This window comes from Cyprinus carpio, chromosome B22 (genome assembly GCF_018340385.1).
Source record: "Cyprinus carpio isolate SPL01 chromosome B22, ASM1834038v1, whole genome shotgun sequence".
Classification (NCBI taxonomy): Eukaryota; Metazoa; Chordata; class Actinopteri; order Cypriniformes; family Cyprinidae; genus Cyprinus; species Cyprinus carpio.
Genome location: NC_056618.1, coordinates 31,458,068 through 31,474,112, shown reverse-complemented (window position 1 = coordinate 31,474,112; position 16,045 = coordinate 31,458,068). Strand labels below are relative to the sequence as shown.

The window sequence follows — 16,045 nt, the reverse complement described above, 5'->3', positions numbered from 1 at the left end:
ATTTTCAGTAGAAACCAGTCGAAATAATGTTCTGTGGTAATTGACATTATGCCAAAATGCTATTGATAATGTTTTACTTGTATAGAGCTTCAATAGTATTGAACCCAGAACAAACTTTAACCTAATGTGGCGAGTAATGGGTCTTGCCTGAGATTTTGCGTGAAATAAAATCCATTCAATACCTCTAAACTAACAGGTGGTGTTTAGTTGATTATACCAGTCCATCAATGTAGGCCATTTTAGTTCTGCCTGTATTTCTTTGCTCTCAGCGTGTTTAGCTACTGCCATCTATTGGAGACACTATAAAATAACTAGACAAGCCACACTAACGTCATGAGATCTACAACACATGGAAATATATACTTTTTTTCACATATAGTTACAAGTTTAGACACTTAATTTAAATGTTTAGCATTATCCTAAAGGAATAGTTCACCCTAAAATTAAAATGGGTTCAAATGTATTCACCCTAAGGCCATCCAAGATGCAGATGAGTTTCTTCATAGTAACAGATTTTGAGAAAGAACCAAATCCAGTATTAAGGTGCTTCGACTTTAAACCATCAGATGAACTGACTTTTTCACTGGAGAATGCAATGTTATGGATTATGGACTCATATTTTAGCCAGAGGGAGTGGTTTCAAGTTAAAACTCATTAATAATGGTGTTTGCTTATTATAAACACACAGAAATGGAGCTGTCGTTTGGATAACTTATGGAACCCAGAACAAACTTTTACTGGTGGGTTATTGTGGTGCTTTTAATCAGCTGTTTGGACTCTCATTCTGACGGCACCCATTCACTGCAGATGATCTGGTGAGCAACTCAAAAAATGATAAATAAACAAAAACATCAACAATTTGAATGGCCTTATACATATTAAATTTCCCAAACATTAAAAACAATTTTCGATAAGTTTTCATTTAGCAGGCAACAATTTATTTATTAATATGTCAGTGTAGGCGGTTTTACGTCTGTTGTTTAAGTGTTTATTTGCTGCCATCTATTGGAGACACAAGCAAATGAATTGTGCAAATCTTGGTAAGTAGCCTAACTTAAAGTTGCTGAATGTAGGATTGACACCGAGTGGTTGAACTAGGTATTACAGTCCAAATTCAAAATATTGGAGTTTGACCACACAAACAGGAATGAGTGCACTTGACGATGAATTAAATGAAATATGCTGTGTTTTCTGCCAACTGGCAACCCGGGGTGCCGGAATACAATTTGGTAAACTGGCAGTGTGCGGGTTTCACAAACCAAAACAGAGACCGACATTCCGGCCCAGAACACACATTTTCAAAGGAGAATAACTGACTGTAGCATTGTTTTTTCAGATAAACAAGTATGTTAACTTAGCATGTTTCTTAAATAGGCTATCTGCAAGTGTTGTGAAAAAGTAAGAATAATGACGACACATTGGATTCATATAAAATTTGGAGGCCTTTTAAAACATTACACCTAAACGCAGGCTAGTTTAATGTTTATGGATCATACTGCAGATGACTGCAAATGACTCAAAGTGACACATAACAACGTGGATTCGCTTAAGATAGCTAACTTACGAATATTAGCCATCGGTTTCTGCACAAGGAAGATCTTTTTGTCCTACATTGTGGGGATGGAGTGGAGGAGCTCCATTTGCAGGCTAATGTTGCATAGACGATGGTCTCTGTGATGTACGCGAGATGCCAGCAGAGACAGATGGAGGCTCCTCTTGGACGCTGACCATTGATTTCCAATGATTAGCATTAGGAAGCAGCGCTGCTCTTGATTACTGCCTGGCAACCATGAACATGTCCGCTGAGTTTTAATTAACACAAAGTGAGACGCATTTCATTAACATTTGAAAATAGACGTCAAAAGATAGTGAAGTCCGGCAAGAGCGATTCGCTTTGAAACCTCAGCATGAAGATTATCTTAATATTTAACTTGCCATTACGTGGTAGATTTTTTTTTCTTCTCTTTTTTTCCCCATTCAAGAAGAGCCTATTTAACTAATAACATGCTGCAAATATGACAATAAATCTTCAGAATGAAGGCTACACACTACATCAATGTAATTACATACTAAGATTAATTAGTACTATTTACAAGTTTACGACAGATTCTAAGATGAATGAGAAACATTTGCACGCATGGAAGATTATTTTATTGCATGTAACAAGTGCATAAAGCAATCTTAATAATTTACATATCAACTGATAAGATACAGGCTCTCCATAACTTTTGATCAATGGTTTTAAAATTGCTTGTGAGTATCAATACTGTGCTGGAAGGCTCAAAAAATCATAGTAGGCCTAAATGATAGATAGATAGATAGATAGATAGATAGATAGATAGATAGATAGATAGATAGATAGATAGATAGATAGAGATAATATGAAATAAAATATCAATAAAACACACTGTATATAAACAGTAATTCCAATATTACATATTAAGTCACTACCTTAAGAAATTAAATTATAAACATAATAAACAGTCAATGATCTTGAAATACGTTTCAGTTTTCCGCTTTCCCGTCATGTGTATGATAGCAATTTGACATCATAAGAGCCTTCCACCTGCAAATGGAATAAACATGTTAATTCAGTACAAAAGAAGGATAATGATATAGGCTGATTGAAGTGCGACTCACGTCGAAACGTCCGATGGAAGCTGCGGTTTGGCTCGCCTGCATTATCTCAGTGAGTGCCCACATCTGCTGAATGCTGGAGGAAACCGTCTCTGGATCAGGAAGTCCCTGGCGAACCAACACAAAACACACACACACACACACACACACACACACACACACACACACACACACACACACACACACACACACACACACACACACACACACACACACAATCATTAACTGCAGCATTGCTCTGTTTATTAAAGGTATAGCACACTCAGAAATCAGCATCTTTGCTCACCCTGACATTTAACCTGTTTTTAACCTTTAGCATTTTTGCGTACATAGAACACCAGCCAGCAGAGTGTGTGTAAAATAAAACAAAAAATAACATGGGAAGAATCTTTGTATTTGTGAAGTTGCAGATTTCAGTTATGACCAGCAAGTGGCAGTAAAGTACTGTCATAGAGAGGAGGTGAAATGTTATTGCAAGAATCAATATTTTTTAAATATTTAAAGCACATATATTATGTTTAACCTATTTTCTAAAACTTTTTTATTTTTTTCTGCTGCATAAGTATTGGTCTAAATGATTTTGTTACTGTTGTTAGATGATATAAGGGTTTTTAATGTCTATTTCAACAAAGCTAGATGGCCATTTATCAGGGTTTCTGCAGGTCTTAAAAAGTCTTAATTCATGCTTCCACAAATTAAGGCCTCAAAGGGTCTTAATAAATCAGAACTGAAAGTCTTAAATTCATAAAGTCATGACATTAAATGTTGCACTGCAAAGAAAGCGAACATCATCCTCAGTATCTGTTTTCCAATACAAATATCTAAACATCTTTAAATAATAATACATTAACTTGAGATGCAAATTGAACATCTGAAGGGTTGTTCTTTTTAAAATTAAATTTACTCTTAGTTTATGCTTGAAACAAGAACAGATGTGGGGTAATAAAACTTTATTTGCCTTTGAATAAAGATGATTTTTTTCTGAGCCTGTTGGCCCATATTTTGTATTAATCGTGAACTTAATTCATTTTGATCAACATGTATCTTCATTTAAGAATCTTTAGACATTTGTACCAGAAAACAAGAAAAATACAGAGGGTCTTTTTTTTTTTTTTTTTTTTTTTTTTTTTTGCAGTGTGATCAGAAAATGTTATTTTCAGTGTTGGGGAAACTTACTTTTAAAACTAATGCATTACAATATTTCATTGCAAATTTAAAAGTAATGCTTTACTAGTTACTTGGAAAAAGTAATCTGATTACATAACACTTGTTACTTGTAATGCATTACCCCAACAATGGTTATTTCCATATTCTAGTGCTGCAGAGCTATTCAAACCAAAAGCTAAATAAAAAAATAAAAATAAATTATGAATTAAGATTACTTTATCTGCTTTTCAGGTGGTGAAACTGATTAAATAAACATTAACTTGAGCATTCATCAATAAACTTAAGAGACACATTCAAACCATCAAACAGGCATTTTACATTTCTAATGCAAATGACAGCTGAATGGGAACTGGGACATGGCCACAATGCTGAGTGATTGAAAAAACGACAACCTGTGAGTTTCATACATTTCCGTAATTATCTTTTCAGACTGTTCTGAAGCCACAGCGTTAATTAACACCTGACAGCTGCATAAATACATAAAATCTACAGAGACGCTTGTTTGTTGCTAAATGAAATGGCATTAACAGTCTTCCAAGGGAGCATTGTATATGCTGTTAAACAACAAGTTTTTCAATATTCATTAGATGACAACTGTTGCACATTATACAACAAAATTGCCCAGCAAGACACAAAACACTCACATTCAAATCAAGAGGTTCCTCTACAGGTGTGAGAGTGGATATCCAGGCAGGAACGTCTCGCTCCGAGTCTTCTCAGACAAAAAGAACGCATCAAGGTTTTAGTCAAATACTGATTAAAACAACATGAAAAACAACAAACTATCTAACAAAATGCAATAAATAAATAAATAATAACAGAACTGGCAAACAAATTGCACAACATAATAAAAGTGCATAAAATGAACTTCAAACAAATACAGAAAAGCAAAGTAAGAAAAGCAAAATAATATTTGAGTGTTGAAAAACTAACATCCACTGATCAACTGTAGGTTGAAAATAAACTAAAACAAAAACAGAAAAACAACCAACCAACCAAACACAAACAGCATGAAACAAGAAAAGAAAAAAGAAAAGAAAAGAAAAGAAAAGAAAAGAAAAGAAAAGAAAAGAAAAGAAAAGAAAAGAAAAGAAATATCCACTGATTAATTATGTTTTGGTACTTCTTCCAACTAAACTAATCAAAAACAAAAACAAAAAAAAACTAACAGAAAAGCAAAACAACAACAAAAAACAAACAAACAAAAACAAAGCAAAAGAAAACATATCAGAGTCCTGGAAAGACAAAAATAACATACAAACAAATATAAAAAAAAAAAATAAAAGGTAAAACAAATCAATAAAACAAACAATTATTATTACTATTACTATTATTATTTATTGTTTTTTTTTGCATAAACACAGAAAAGCAATAACTAAACAAACAGACCAATAAATAAATAGCAAACACACACATGCAAACACAAATACACGAAAACAAAAGAGAGCCTCTTAAGAAAGACAAAAATAATATCTACTGATCAATATTTTGATAAACTATTACTACAAACTAAACGTAACAAAAACCAAGCAAACAAAGCACAGAACAAAATAAAATAAAATAACAGAAAACAAACAAACAAACAAAAAATTTTTTGGTTTGAGACTACGGATGAAAATGAGCCAACACTGGCTAAATGTGTCACATTTTGCATTGATTGTATGCACTGATAATGTGCATTCTCCCTCATAAAATGAATAAATTAATAAAATAAATATAAAAGCAAACAAAAACAAACTAAAAACAAAAACATCTATCTATCTATCTATCTATCTATCTATCTATCTATCTATCTATCTATCTATCTATCTATCTATCTATCGTTTAACATACAGTCCAATTGCAGGCATAATTTTGCAGTTCCTTTCATGTTGTGACACAAACGACAATATATTGTACATGCAAACCTCTTTTGCACACGGGTGAATGTTAATTTCCTCAATGCTGAAATTGAGCCATTCGGAGGAGGGCTGTCGCAAGATAAGTCTCACTGTCGTCACGTTATCCGGCTCCGTCAACATCTGAAAACCCAAAATACAGAGAAGAAAAGACCTCAGCAAGAAGTGACACAAATTTGGTTGAATTTGGGGCCTTTCATGCAGCTAACAATTAACTAGACAGAATGAAACCCTGACAAAAGAAAGACTGATTTCACAAGTTTCTTGTAGTGATCTGCAAAACAGAACTGCTCCACACACTTGACGTTTGTGTTGGGGTTGATGTTTGTGAAGCGTGCGAGCTAAACACCATCAAAGTTTCCTTCTGCTTCAGCTGACAGCCTGATACTCAAGGGACTGTTTCAGGATTCTTTGATGAATAGAAATTTCAAAAAACAGCATGCATTTAAAAAAAAGTTTAGCAGAGTAGCATTATTTTGAGCAAACAGCCCATGTTTCCAAGTAGACTGAAAATGTTTAGGCTGAGGCTGCCATGACCTTCACTGACCAACAGGGTCTCAAAGAACAGCTACATGAAGATGTCAAAAAGAGTGACGCAGCAAAAATGTGTCACTTTTTCACACTGGGAAGTTACTGATGCAGTGGAGTCACAGCGCCTGCCAAGACTGCCGAGTTATCTGCTTGTTTTCTCTGAGATTTGAAGAGATTTAAAGGCCATCTCAAGAGAAACCATGCAGATGCCACACACTGTGACTGTGAGCATGTACTGTAACTCTTTAAATCATGTGTGCTAGTTCAAACAAAAAAGGAAAACCTGGCATCATTTACTCACCCTAATGTCATTCTAAACCCACACACTTTTTTTATTATTTATATTTATGTGTATTTATATCAGTGCTTTTGAAGTATTATTTATATACTGCTTTTTTAATATTTCGATTTTCGTTTTCATTTTCAGTTTGAGTTTTGTGTGACATTTATATACTAATATAGTATTTTTCAACATTTTGATATAGTTTTTAATTTTTTCAATTTTAATATACTTAATTTAAGTTTAAGTAATTTTGGTATGTGCTTATTTTGAAAAATCTATTTAGAACTTAATTTTTGTTATCTTTGTATTGCAACAAACTTATTTTATTTCAGTAAAGTGTCAAGACATTTTTTTAAAGTTCTAATTTTCATCTAATATCTTTTTCTTATTAATGAATACACACAAACTTAATATAATATATAATATGTATGTTCTTTATGTATTTATATCAGTGTGTCAGTGTTACTGCAGTATTTATATACTAGTATAGTATTTATATATTTTAATTTAGATTTCATTTTTACATTTTCAGTCTGCACTATAATTTTAGTTTATAGTTTAGGATTTTTTTTATTATTTTTTAAAACAATATTTCTATTTAGCTTTCATTTATTTCATTCCAATTATTTCTAGATATTAATTTAAATATTTTCATTCTTCATCTAATCTCTCTCTCTCTATACACACACACAAACTAAATATCAAAATAGTCAGTACCCCATTGTCTTTCATTTAGTGCTCTCAAACGATTAATCACATCCAAAATAAAAGTTTGTTTACATAATATGTGTGTGTATTGTGTATATGTATATATATAAATACACAAACATACAGCATATATTTTGAAAATATTTACATGTTTATATCCGTATAATTTACATCATATATAAATATATTTAATATATAAATGTAAATTTTTTTTTTCTTAAATGTATACATGCATGTGTGTGTATTTATATATCCATAATAAATATACACAGTACACACTCATATGTTATGTAAACAAAAACTTTTATTTTGGATGCGATTAATCACTTTCATTATATGTGAAATTCATCTTTTGTGTTCCAGGATTCCAAGAGTAAATAAATAGGTGTAAATGATGACAGAATTTAAATTTTTGGGTGACCTAATCTTTTAAATTCACCATAAACCTCCATATAATTGAGAAGAAATGTCCTTGTAATTATAAAAACCTGCAAGGACTTTGTTTCCATCATTTCTTAATAAAGACTTATTTATCATTGCAGTGTCCGCTGACATCAAAAACCAGCTTATACAGATTACAGCAGATGGGGTGAGAGCTGTGTAGTGTCCCAGGTGGGTTTTTCAATGCAAATTTCATTTGATGCCACTAAAGGTGGCCATACAGCACAGATCTCACGGTCCAATCATCTGAGAGTTCAGTCGAGGACTCACGTCTAATATCCCAGTGTCTTTGAAATGGAGCTAAAAAGCGTCGAGGGAGCCTGATCTCGATACATTAAAGCAGTCATTACAGGCAACTCACAGATCAAAGACTGGGACATCAGATCCCCGGAGAGCCACAAATGGGCCAAATCACCGTGATGACAAACAAAATGTTCTGCGAGCTGCTGCGATTACGCTGCGATGGCTGACAAAACTGTTAGGGCTTTTTAATTGAAAAACTGATGATATCCTGCGGGCATAATTGACGGTGCTGTCTCAGAGGAAATTATTTAAAAAATTACAAAGACTGCATCTTTTGTGTGCTTAAAAAAGCAGTAATTAGGTTTTTGCCGGGTAACTAAACTGTCATACATGCACAATTTGAAGAATCCAAAATCTGTAAAGGTGCGATTAAACTTACCGCTGCTTGGCAGTCATTTCACAACACCATTTCCAACTGAAAACGTAAAACTTTTTATGCATTTTGGTGGTTAATTAACATGACAATGGCATTTGGGGGTCTGAACACACAAACTTTCGACAACTACAAGTACGTGGTGTTTTTTTTTTTTTACAATGTGACATCGCCATCTACTGGCCTGGTATTAATAAAACATGCATTTTTAGTAGTTTTCGTGGATCTGTGTGAATTGAGATCGTTTTGACAATATTGTCGTCTGTACACAAATGTTTTCAAAACGCAAATGAAAAACTTTTCCTTTTTTGGTAAATCATTGTCATTTATATGCAATCCTTACTTTTGCCAGAGGGCAAAATTTCCCCACGTAGATTTCGCTATTATTCAAGACAATGGACTTTTTTGGCCCACAAAAGTTTGTCACGATAATGATAATGTGTCTGTACCTTAACTCGTAATAGAATTTTGGGCAGCTGAAAATATTCAGCCAAAAATTAATTTTCGGTTTTGGGTGAAACAGTTTAATTGGCACTTCTCTGATAGCTCGTTTTTAATCTGCCAGCATCTATGTCACGTAAACAACTTAAGATACAACTCGTAAACATTTCAGCTGTGTGGACACTAATGTTGCTTGAATCTTATTTCTCACTTTTAATCAATCTTTCATTTTGATGAAGATCTTTTAGTCTATGCTGCTTTTATGGATAAAAAAAAGTAATTATGACTTTTTATTTCACAATTCTGTTTTTTTTCCTTCTCTCAATTCTAAGTTTACATCTCACAGTTCAGCTTTTTCTGCAATTCTGAGAAATAAAGTCACAAGCTGAAGGACTATTTGGAGGGGGGGGAAAAATCAGAATTGCAAAATATAAACTCTTAAAAAAAAAAAATTGTGAGATGTAATTTTTTTTCCTACCATAGAATTAAAATAAATAAATAAAACGGGTAACTTTTTATCTTGCTTTTCTGCTTTTTCAAGTTTGTGTCTCACAATTCAAAGTTTTTTTTTTTTTTTAAACAATTCTGAGAAAATAATAATAATAATAATAATTCCAAGAAAAAAAGTAAAGTTGCAATTACCTTTTAAAAGAAAAAAAAAAAAAATTATAAAACGGATCGTTCTGGTCCTTGATTCTGATTGGTTGACCCACGATCGAAGCTGTTGTAAATTACACTACAAACATACACCTTTGTTTACATTTGTCTGTTGCTCGACAACCTCTTTGTTGCAACCACAACTGTTTCTGAGGAACTGCATTCTTAGGCCATGTTTACACTAGTGCATTTTCGTTTTAAAACGCATAACTTTTGCTACGGTTACGCCTATCGTTTACACTACTCCGGCATTTTCGAGGAGAGTTTTGAAACCGCTCCAGACCCCGTTTTAGTTTGAAAACTCCGGGGTTGCGTTTCAGTGTAAACGGACCAAAACGGAGACTTTTGAAAACGATGGCGTGGCTGCCCACATTCGCTCTGCGTATCCTTAACTGCCGTGTAAACAATAACATCATGCGCATTGTTGTACCCATAGATGTATAGGTAGATTCCTCATTCGATCGCTCCAAGCACGTAGACGCGATCTAAATAATAGGGAATCTACCTATTCATATCTATGGTTGTAACGTTACCTGCATGACTGGTCAGGTGACATGAGTTTTAGGTTGTGTAGTGTAGACGGAGATCGTTTCTGAAACGCAGCAGAAACGCCAGTGTATACGAGGATCGTTTTCATTCTAAAACACCGTTTTAAAACGAAACCGGACTGGTGTAAACGGGGCATTAGGAAGAACACTGTTTTTATTAATATCATTACACTTTATTTGCTCTGTTTTATTTTGTGATAGCTTACTAACTGTTTTATAAAAGCAGTAAGCCCCGTGAAGCCGTGGTTTACAGTGAATAGCCGCATTTCCACTGTCGGGCCAGTGCGAGCCAGGGCTTAAAACGGGCCGAGCGGGGCTAATAGCCTCGGGCCAGTAGCACAAGGCCAGAATAGCGCAGCGTTTCCACCGTCGGGGCAGAAGCTCCGCTGCGCTTCACTAAAACCTGCCCTTTACACGCCTCTCAGGAACAACGTCATGCAACCCCATCGCTTCACCAACAAAGAAAACTAATGAGAAATAAGTCACTGGAACTAGCGCGATCACAAAACGAACCCGATAACAGCGGCCTTTTGTTTTCTGTTTTTTTTTATTTGTAGCCACAGTAGCCTACATACGTCACATTTAGAATGAATGATAATAACTCTATTTTTATAAAAGCTCCCGAACAAAAATCATTATTATATTTTGATGACATGCTACGTGGAGCTAAACTCTCGAGACGAGACTTATGACAGATAAAATATGTTACTAAATAAATACACAATTGTGATAGAGAATAAGAAGCTGACGTCTGATTTCTCCGAGTGGTTGCATTTACCATGTTTATTATGGTAACGTTAATGTTTAGCGTGCATAGTCTTTTACATCGCTTATAAATATTTCTGCCTTTTATGGTGATTATAATCCACATCGGATCGCATTATTTCAAACACTCGCTGCTGACTGAAAGTGAGTTTTGAGCTCAGCTTATTTTTAAAAGTTTTTAATGTTGATGTTATAGCGGTAATCTTTCTGAAATGAACGGCGCTGACGCTCTCCAGACGCGGAGAAACTCCGCCTTCGTTCATAACCACTCCTCTAGCCCCAGCTGGCCCGCTTTGGCCCAAGGTTTTCGTCTTGTGCCAAAAAACCCTGGCCGTTGGCCCCGAGGAAGCCCCGACGAGGCACGATCAAGCCCCGGAAGTGACAGTGGAAACGCGACTGGCCCTGGCACGCACTAGCACGCCCGCTTTAAGCCCGACAGTGGAAACGCGGCTAATTTATAACAGCTACGGGGGTTTTAGTCGCTCCACTTCGCATCGTGTATAACAACGCCCCTTAGCTGTTATAAATTCACTGTAAACCACGGCTTCACGGGGCTTACTGCTTTATCATAGTTTTTAGCTGATAGGAGAAAACAACGCCACTAAATATTATTTATAGCACACCTGGAATTCAGTAATCACAATAGGCTTTGTGCGTTGTTGTTTTTGATATGAAACCAATTCTCAGTTTAAAAATTCTGTCAATTTTATAACAAAATTCAAACAGAAAATGTTGACTTGATACGCTTTAATGTGACGTGTCAGATCACTCAAAACACCTCAACTTAAAAAAAATCTTCATAAACAAAAATTAAAAAAAATATACATAGAAAAAAAATCACTCACAAATTTAACAATTACAAAGAAAAGACAAGTGACACATTGAATTAAACTTAAAATTTTTAAGTAGAACAACTGAAGTAGTATTTTCTTGTAAAACATACTCCACATCTTTTTGTTGTTGTTGTTGTTGTATTTTTATTATTATTTTTTTAAAAAGTGTACAATTCTTAAATAAATTTGAATTATTACTAAATTATTTGTAAAAAAAAAAAAAAATCAATTTTTGTTTTTTGTTTAAATTACAATTTTAATTTCAGTTAAAAAAACAAAAAAAAAAAATCAATTCAACACCATCAAAAATAAATTAAAAATAAAAAATAAAAACCAAAAGCTTGAATAAATGCAAAAAAAGAAAAAAAACACAAACTCAGCATAATGTTCACGCTGTTCATTTCCAAACGATCAGTGTTTTGGTTTCCTGTCTGTTTCTCATTCCTACCTGATGTCTGTAGATGGAGAAATAGTCATGTGACCCGTCCTCAGCATGTGGGTTGCTCATGAGGCAGTAATTTCTCAAACAAGTGACCCACTTCGCAGAACCGTCCTCTCTCCGCTGCAAACGGACCGTCAAATACGCCGTGTAGTAGTTCTTGAAAGAGATTTCCTGAATCTAGACACAAGCACAGGAGATATAGCAGCATACGCTGTGTGTCAGGCATTAATAAACCCATGCCGGTCGATCGATAACTGTGATCTTTCTGAACTGATGTGAGAGATACTCACGTTCACAGGCTCGGCGAGGGTGATGTCTGTTATATAGACGCCAGGTCGAGATGAATCAGATACAGCGTCTCCAATCTGCAGCGCCACGGGTGATTTTATTGTGCAGCTCACTGCGTTAGCACTCATGACTGACCTCTGATGAGAAAAACTCAGATCAGAACTCAAAAGCATATGATCAGACTGAGGCCCTTAAAGAACGTAGGTTCAAACTTGACAAAAAAACTGATCCATGATCAAGACACGTAACCTCAGGCTTTATTATTAATATTATTTCTGAATTTTAGTTTCATTAAAACAACTACTAATAAAAATAACTAATCATTTTATTATTTTTAATATTTAGATTAGTCTTACAATTATCTTTGTTGTTACTACTAGCTGCCTTATAATAAAAACAACAACAGTAATACTACTACTACTAATAATAATTAATGGTTTTAATTTGAAAATATTACTTTAAAAATAACATTAAAAATAAAATATAGCAGTTCAAACAAGCTTCTACAACATCTCTATATTATTATTATTATTTTGTTATTGCATAGATTTCAGCAATAACTTAAATAAATAAATAAATAAATAAATACATACTACTACTACTACTAATAATAACAACACAATTCATAAAACCTCACAAGAACATGAATGCTAATTTGTTGTCAAATTTGCTCATTATTAGTGTTATTAATATATATTTAAATTTGAAGAGAATAAAATCCATGAGTGTAAATATTATGTAGTACAAATATAAATACAACCCAAAAAAATAAATAAAAAATCTTCATGCATTTTAAAATAATTTTGAATATTCTGAACTTTGTCTTGTATTAATAAATGTAAAGACACAAGAACATAAATATTGTTTTTTATTTATAGCTTACATATTGTCATTTTTTTTGTATTCAGATCTGTACTACATAATATTTACACTCGTGGATTTCATTCTCATATATATATATATATATATATATATATATATATATATATATATAGCTAATAATAATAATAAAAATGGTAACAACTTAATTAGAATTCATGTTCCAGTGAGGTTTATAAATTGTTATATTATTATTATTATTCTTATTATTATTATTATTATTATTATTAAAGTTATTGCTGAAAGCTCTGCAATAACCAAAAACTTTATAGAGAGAGAGGTAATAAATGTTGTTTGTAAATGTAAAGACATTTCCAAACAACAACAACAGTATGACCTCTATTATGATTATTATTATTATGATTATTATAATTATTATTTAACAAAAATTAGATTTTTTTCTGTTTTTAACCCTGGATGACATACAAATCTGATCAAAGCATTTGGAACAAAAAAATTAATAAAAAAAATAAAACACACCATGTATGGCAAAAAAGGCCGTTGTGAGAATAGCGCGTTTATGTTGCTTGAACATGCCGTCTATGTTCAAACACGTCCAGTATGCATCACTGAAGTACTTACTATATTCAGCTGTGTGACTCGCTCTTTGGACTAAAATTATCTTGTATTAAATAGCCGAGTCGTGCCCTTAAATGGTGCCGAGGCGCTTTAGAGCAGCAGAGTAATCTGTGCAGGAATCGGAAGCAGCTTTGTGATGGTTTATGGTTTCATGTGTTGATAGTTGCAGCTCCGCGTGTCGCTTCCGGTCAGTTGTGTATGTGACGTGTTTTCTTAAAGGGCCAGTGTCATTAAAGTAAACAATCAATGCCTAATCAAAGAAACCTATCTTTACAGAACAATCGGTAACATAATAATAATAATAAAGTTAATAGCATATATAGTCTGATAAGAATAAAATCCATTTGGGTGTAAATATTGTGCAATATTATTTAGTAATACTAATTTTCTCTATTTTACTCTGCAGGACACAATATAAAGAAAACAAAACAATAATAATAAATAGGTAACACAATAGGACTATGGTGTTTATTTACATTGACTTGAGAATAAAACATTAAAAAATAAAGCAATGTAAAAAAAAGCTAGCAGTTCATATATATATATATATATATAATACATGATATATATATATATATATATATATATATATATATATATATGATTACTACAGATACAATTAATGGGAAAGAATGTAATACATGTTGCAAATCATCTGTTTTTGTGCATAATCCTATCGTAAATTATGAAATATAGGCTCAGGTCAATATAAGATATGCTAAAAAGCCTTTCTTTTCATACAGTGTTGCAAACTGTTTTATTTTTATTTTTATTTATTTATTTATTTTTTATGACACTACCCACAGTCACCGGCAGAGGGCAATAACGCTCTTCTGTTTCAAACGCAATCATTTCTTGTACAGTATGTGCTGAATCCTCTATGAGTGGCTTTATCTCTTATATAAAACACATTTCTGTTCCACCAACGTGTCTCTTATTCTCCATGCATGACATAACATGCTCTTTCCGTCAAAGTCATGATAATTAAGGATGCATAATTATTCATGAGATTCACAAAACCTATTGAATTGTTGATTCAATAGACTGGACCCTGTGGAGAAAGAAAAGGAGTTTCTTGTATTACAGTGTTAATATAAAAAAGACTTTTTGCTGTTAGTATGTGTATCAAGTCTATAAGTGCATACATATTTTTATTATTATTATTTATAATGTATTGGATCATTACTTATTACGTTATTGCATATTTCCTATGATTTACTGTAGACTCACATCGGCAGATTTATAACATTTTATTTCATTTACAAAATGTAAATTAAAAGCAAACATTGACAGCTCTATATTTATAATAAAAATAATATTTTGCTTCCTCGTTGTACATAAATGAGTGACAAATTCAAAAACCTGCTCTTCCCAGGTTCAGAAGCTGAAAATACAATATTTTCCCAGCTGGCCCATGACTGGCCTACTGGAGCAGCTAGTATTTAGGCGCAGGGTTTATGTTATCGACGCTGCTGTGCACAGTCGCGTTTCCGTGTCTGTTCGCCTCAAACGGAGGTTTTTCGTGGTCCAGCACTCAGACAAAGCCAGAGAATCAAACACCCCCTCAGAGACGCGCTTCTGAAGCAATGAGAAATACCTTCAAGGACAGCCTAGTGGAAGGGAAGCGACTCTGAGGGGAAGGATTTATCATCAAACATGTTTCCAAAGAAGCCACTGTGAGCCAGGCAACTCAAACAGTGCGTCTGACTACGCCAGGCGTTGACATGATCGGCGGGAGCTGTAGTTTGTTTGTTTAGTAGATTTCAAACTGACACGGCTCTTTCCACACTCTTAAGCATTCCTATCCGTCAAAAATATGTAAAAAAAAATAGCCTGTAAGCAGCCTTTAGGTCTGGTCACACCAAGAAGAATCTTCGGTGCATAAACATATTTTAATTTAGTAGTAGAAGTTTTATCATTACATTAAGTCATATTTCGGTCACGGTTTCTTCAAGTTAAACTGAACTTTTATTTTGACGGGTTGTTGTGAACACTTTTAAGTTTCTGTTTGTATAATGATGTGATGATAGTTTTAAAGAAGTGGAAATAAATGGTAAAATGCTCATGATGTTAGTCTCAGAGCAGTTCTAAAGATTATGTTTATGATTTCACGTACTCATTTTGAGGCAGCAGAGGCTGAAAACACAGCGAGCGTCGCGCACTTCAGTATGTGTGTTGAACCGCACGTCTCCGCAATTCATTCACACAGAGACATGCAGAACATGCAGGATTCATATTTAAATGGTATTTTTGCAGCTTAATATTCACACGT

General features: G+C 33.6%; 1 protein-coding gene across 3 annotated transcripts; it reads right to left on the bottom strand.

Annotated features, from left to right (window-relative positions):
* Positions 1-2,132: 2,132 nt before the first annotated feature.
* LOC109047407 (nicolin-1-like) lies at positions 2,133-13,973 on the bottom strand. 3 transcript variants are annotated; one of them, XM_042749584.1, is made up of 7 exons: positions 13,675-13,970; positions 12,318-12,452; positions 12,034-12,204; positions 5,711-5,825; positions 4,449-4,516; positions 2,641-2,745; positions 2,133-2,566 (listed from the first exon to the last, which is right to left on the bottom strand). In XM_042749584.1, the coding sequence occupies exons 1-7, from the start codon at positions 13,675-13,677 to the stop codon at positions 2,525-2,527; spliced, it is 639 nt and encodes a 212-aa protein (XP_042605518.1). In that variant the 5' UTR covers positions 13,678-13,970; the 3' UTR covers positions 2,133-2,524. The 3 variants fall into 3 exon arrangements, with proteins under 3 accessions (XP_042605518.1, XP_042605519.1, XP_042605520.1); XM_042749585.1 differs by having other exon boundaries at positions 13,777-13,968; XM_042749586.1 differs by lacking the exons at positions 2,133-2,566; positions 2,641-2,745 and adding an exon at positions 3,939-4,172 and having other exon boundaries at positions 13,675-13,973.
* Positions 13,974-16,045: the final 2,072 nt, after the last annotated feature.

Coding starts and splice junctions, on each gene's coding strand:
- LOC109047407 (XM_042749584.1), bottom strand. Junction 5,826..12,033: donor TCTCCATCTACAGACATCAG/GTAGGAATGAGA, acceptor TTGGGTTTTCAG/ATGTTGACGGAGCCGGATAA. Junction 2,746..4,448: donor AGGAACCTCTTGATTTGAAT/GTGAGTGTTTTG, acceptor TTGGTTCGCCAG/GGACTTCCTGATCCAGAGAC.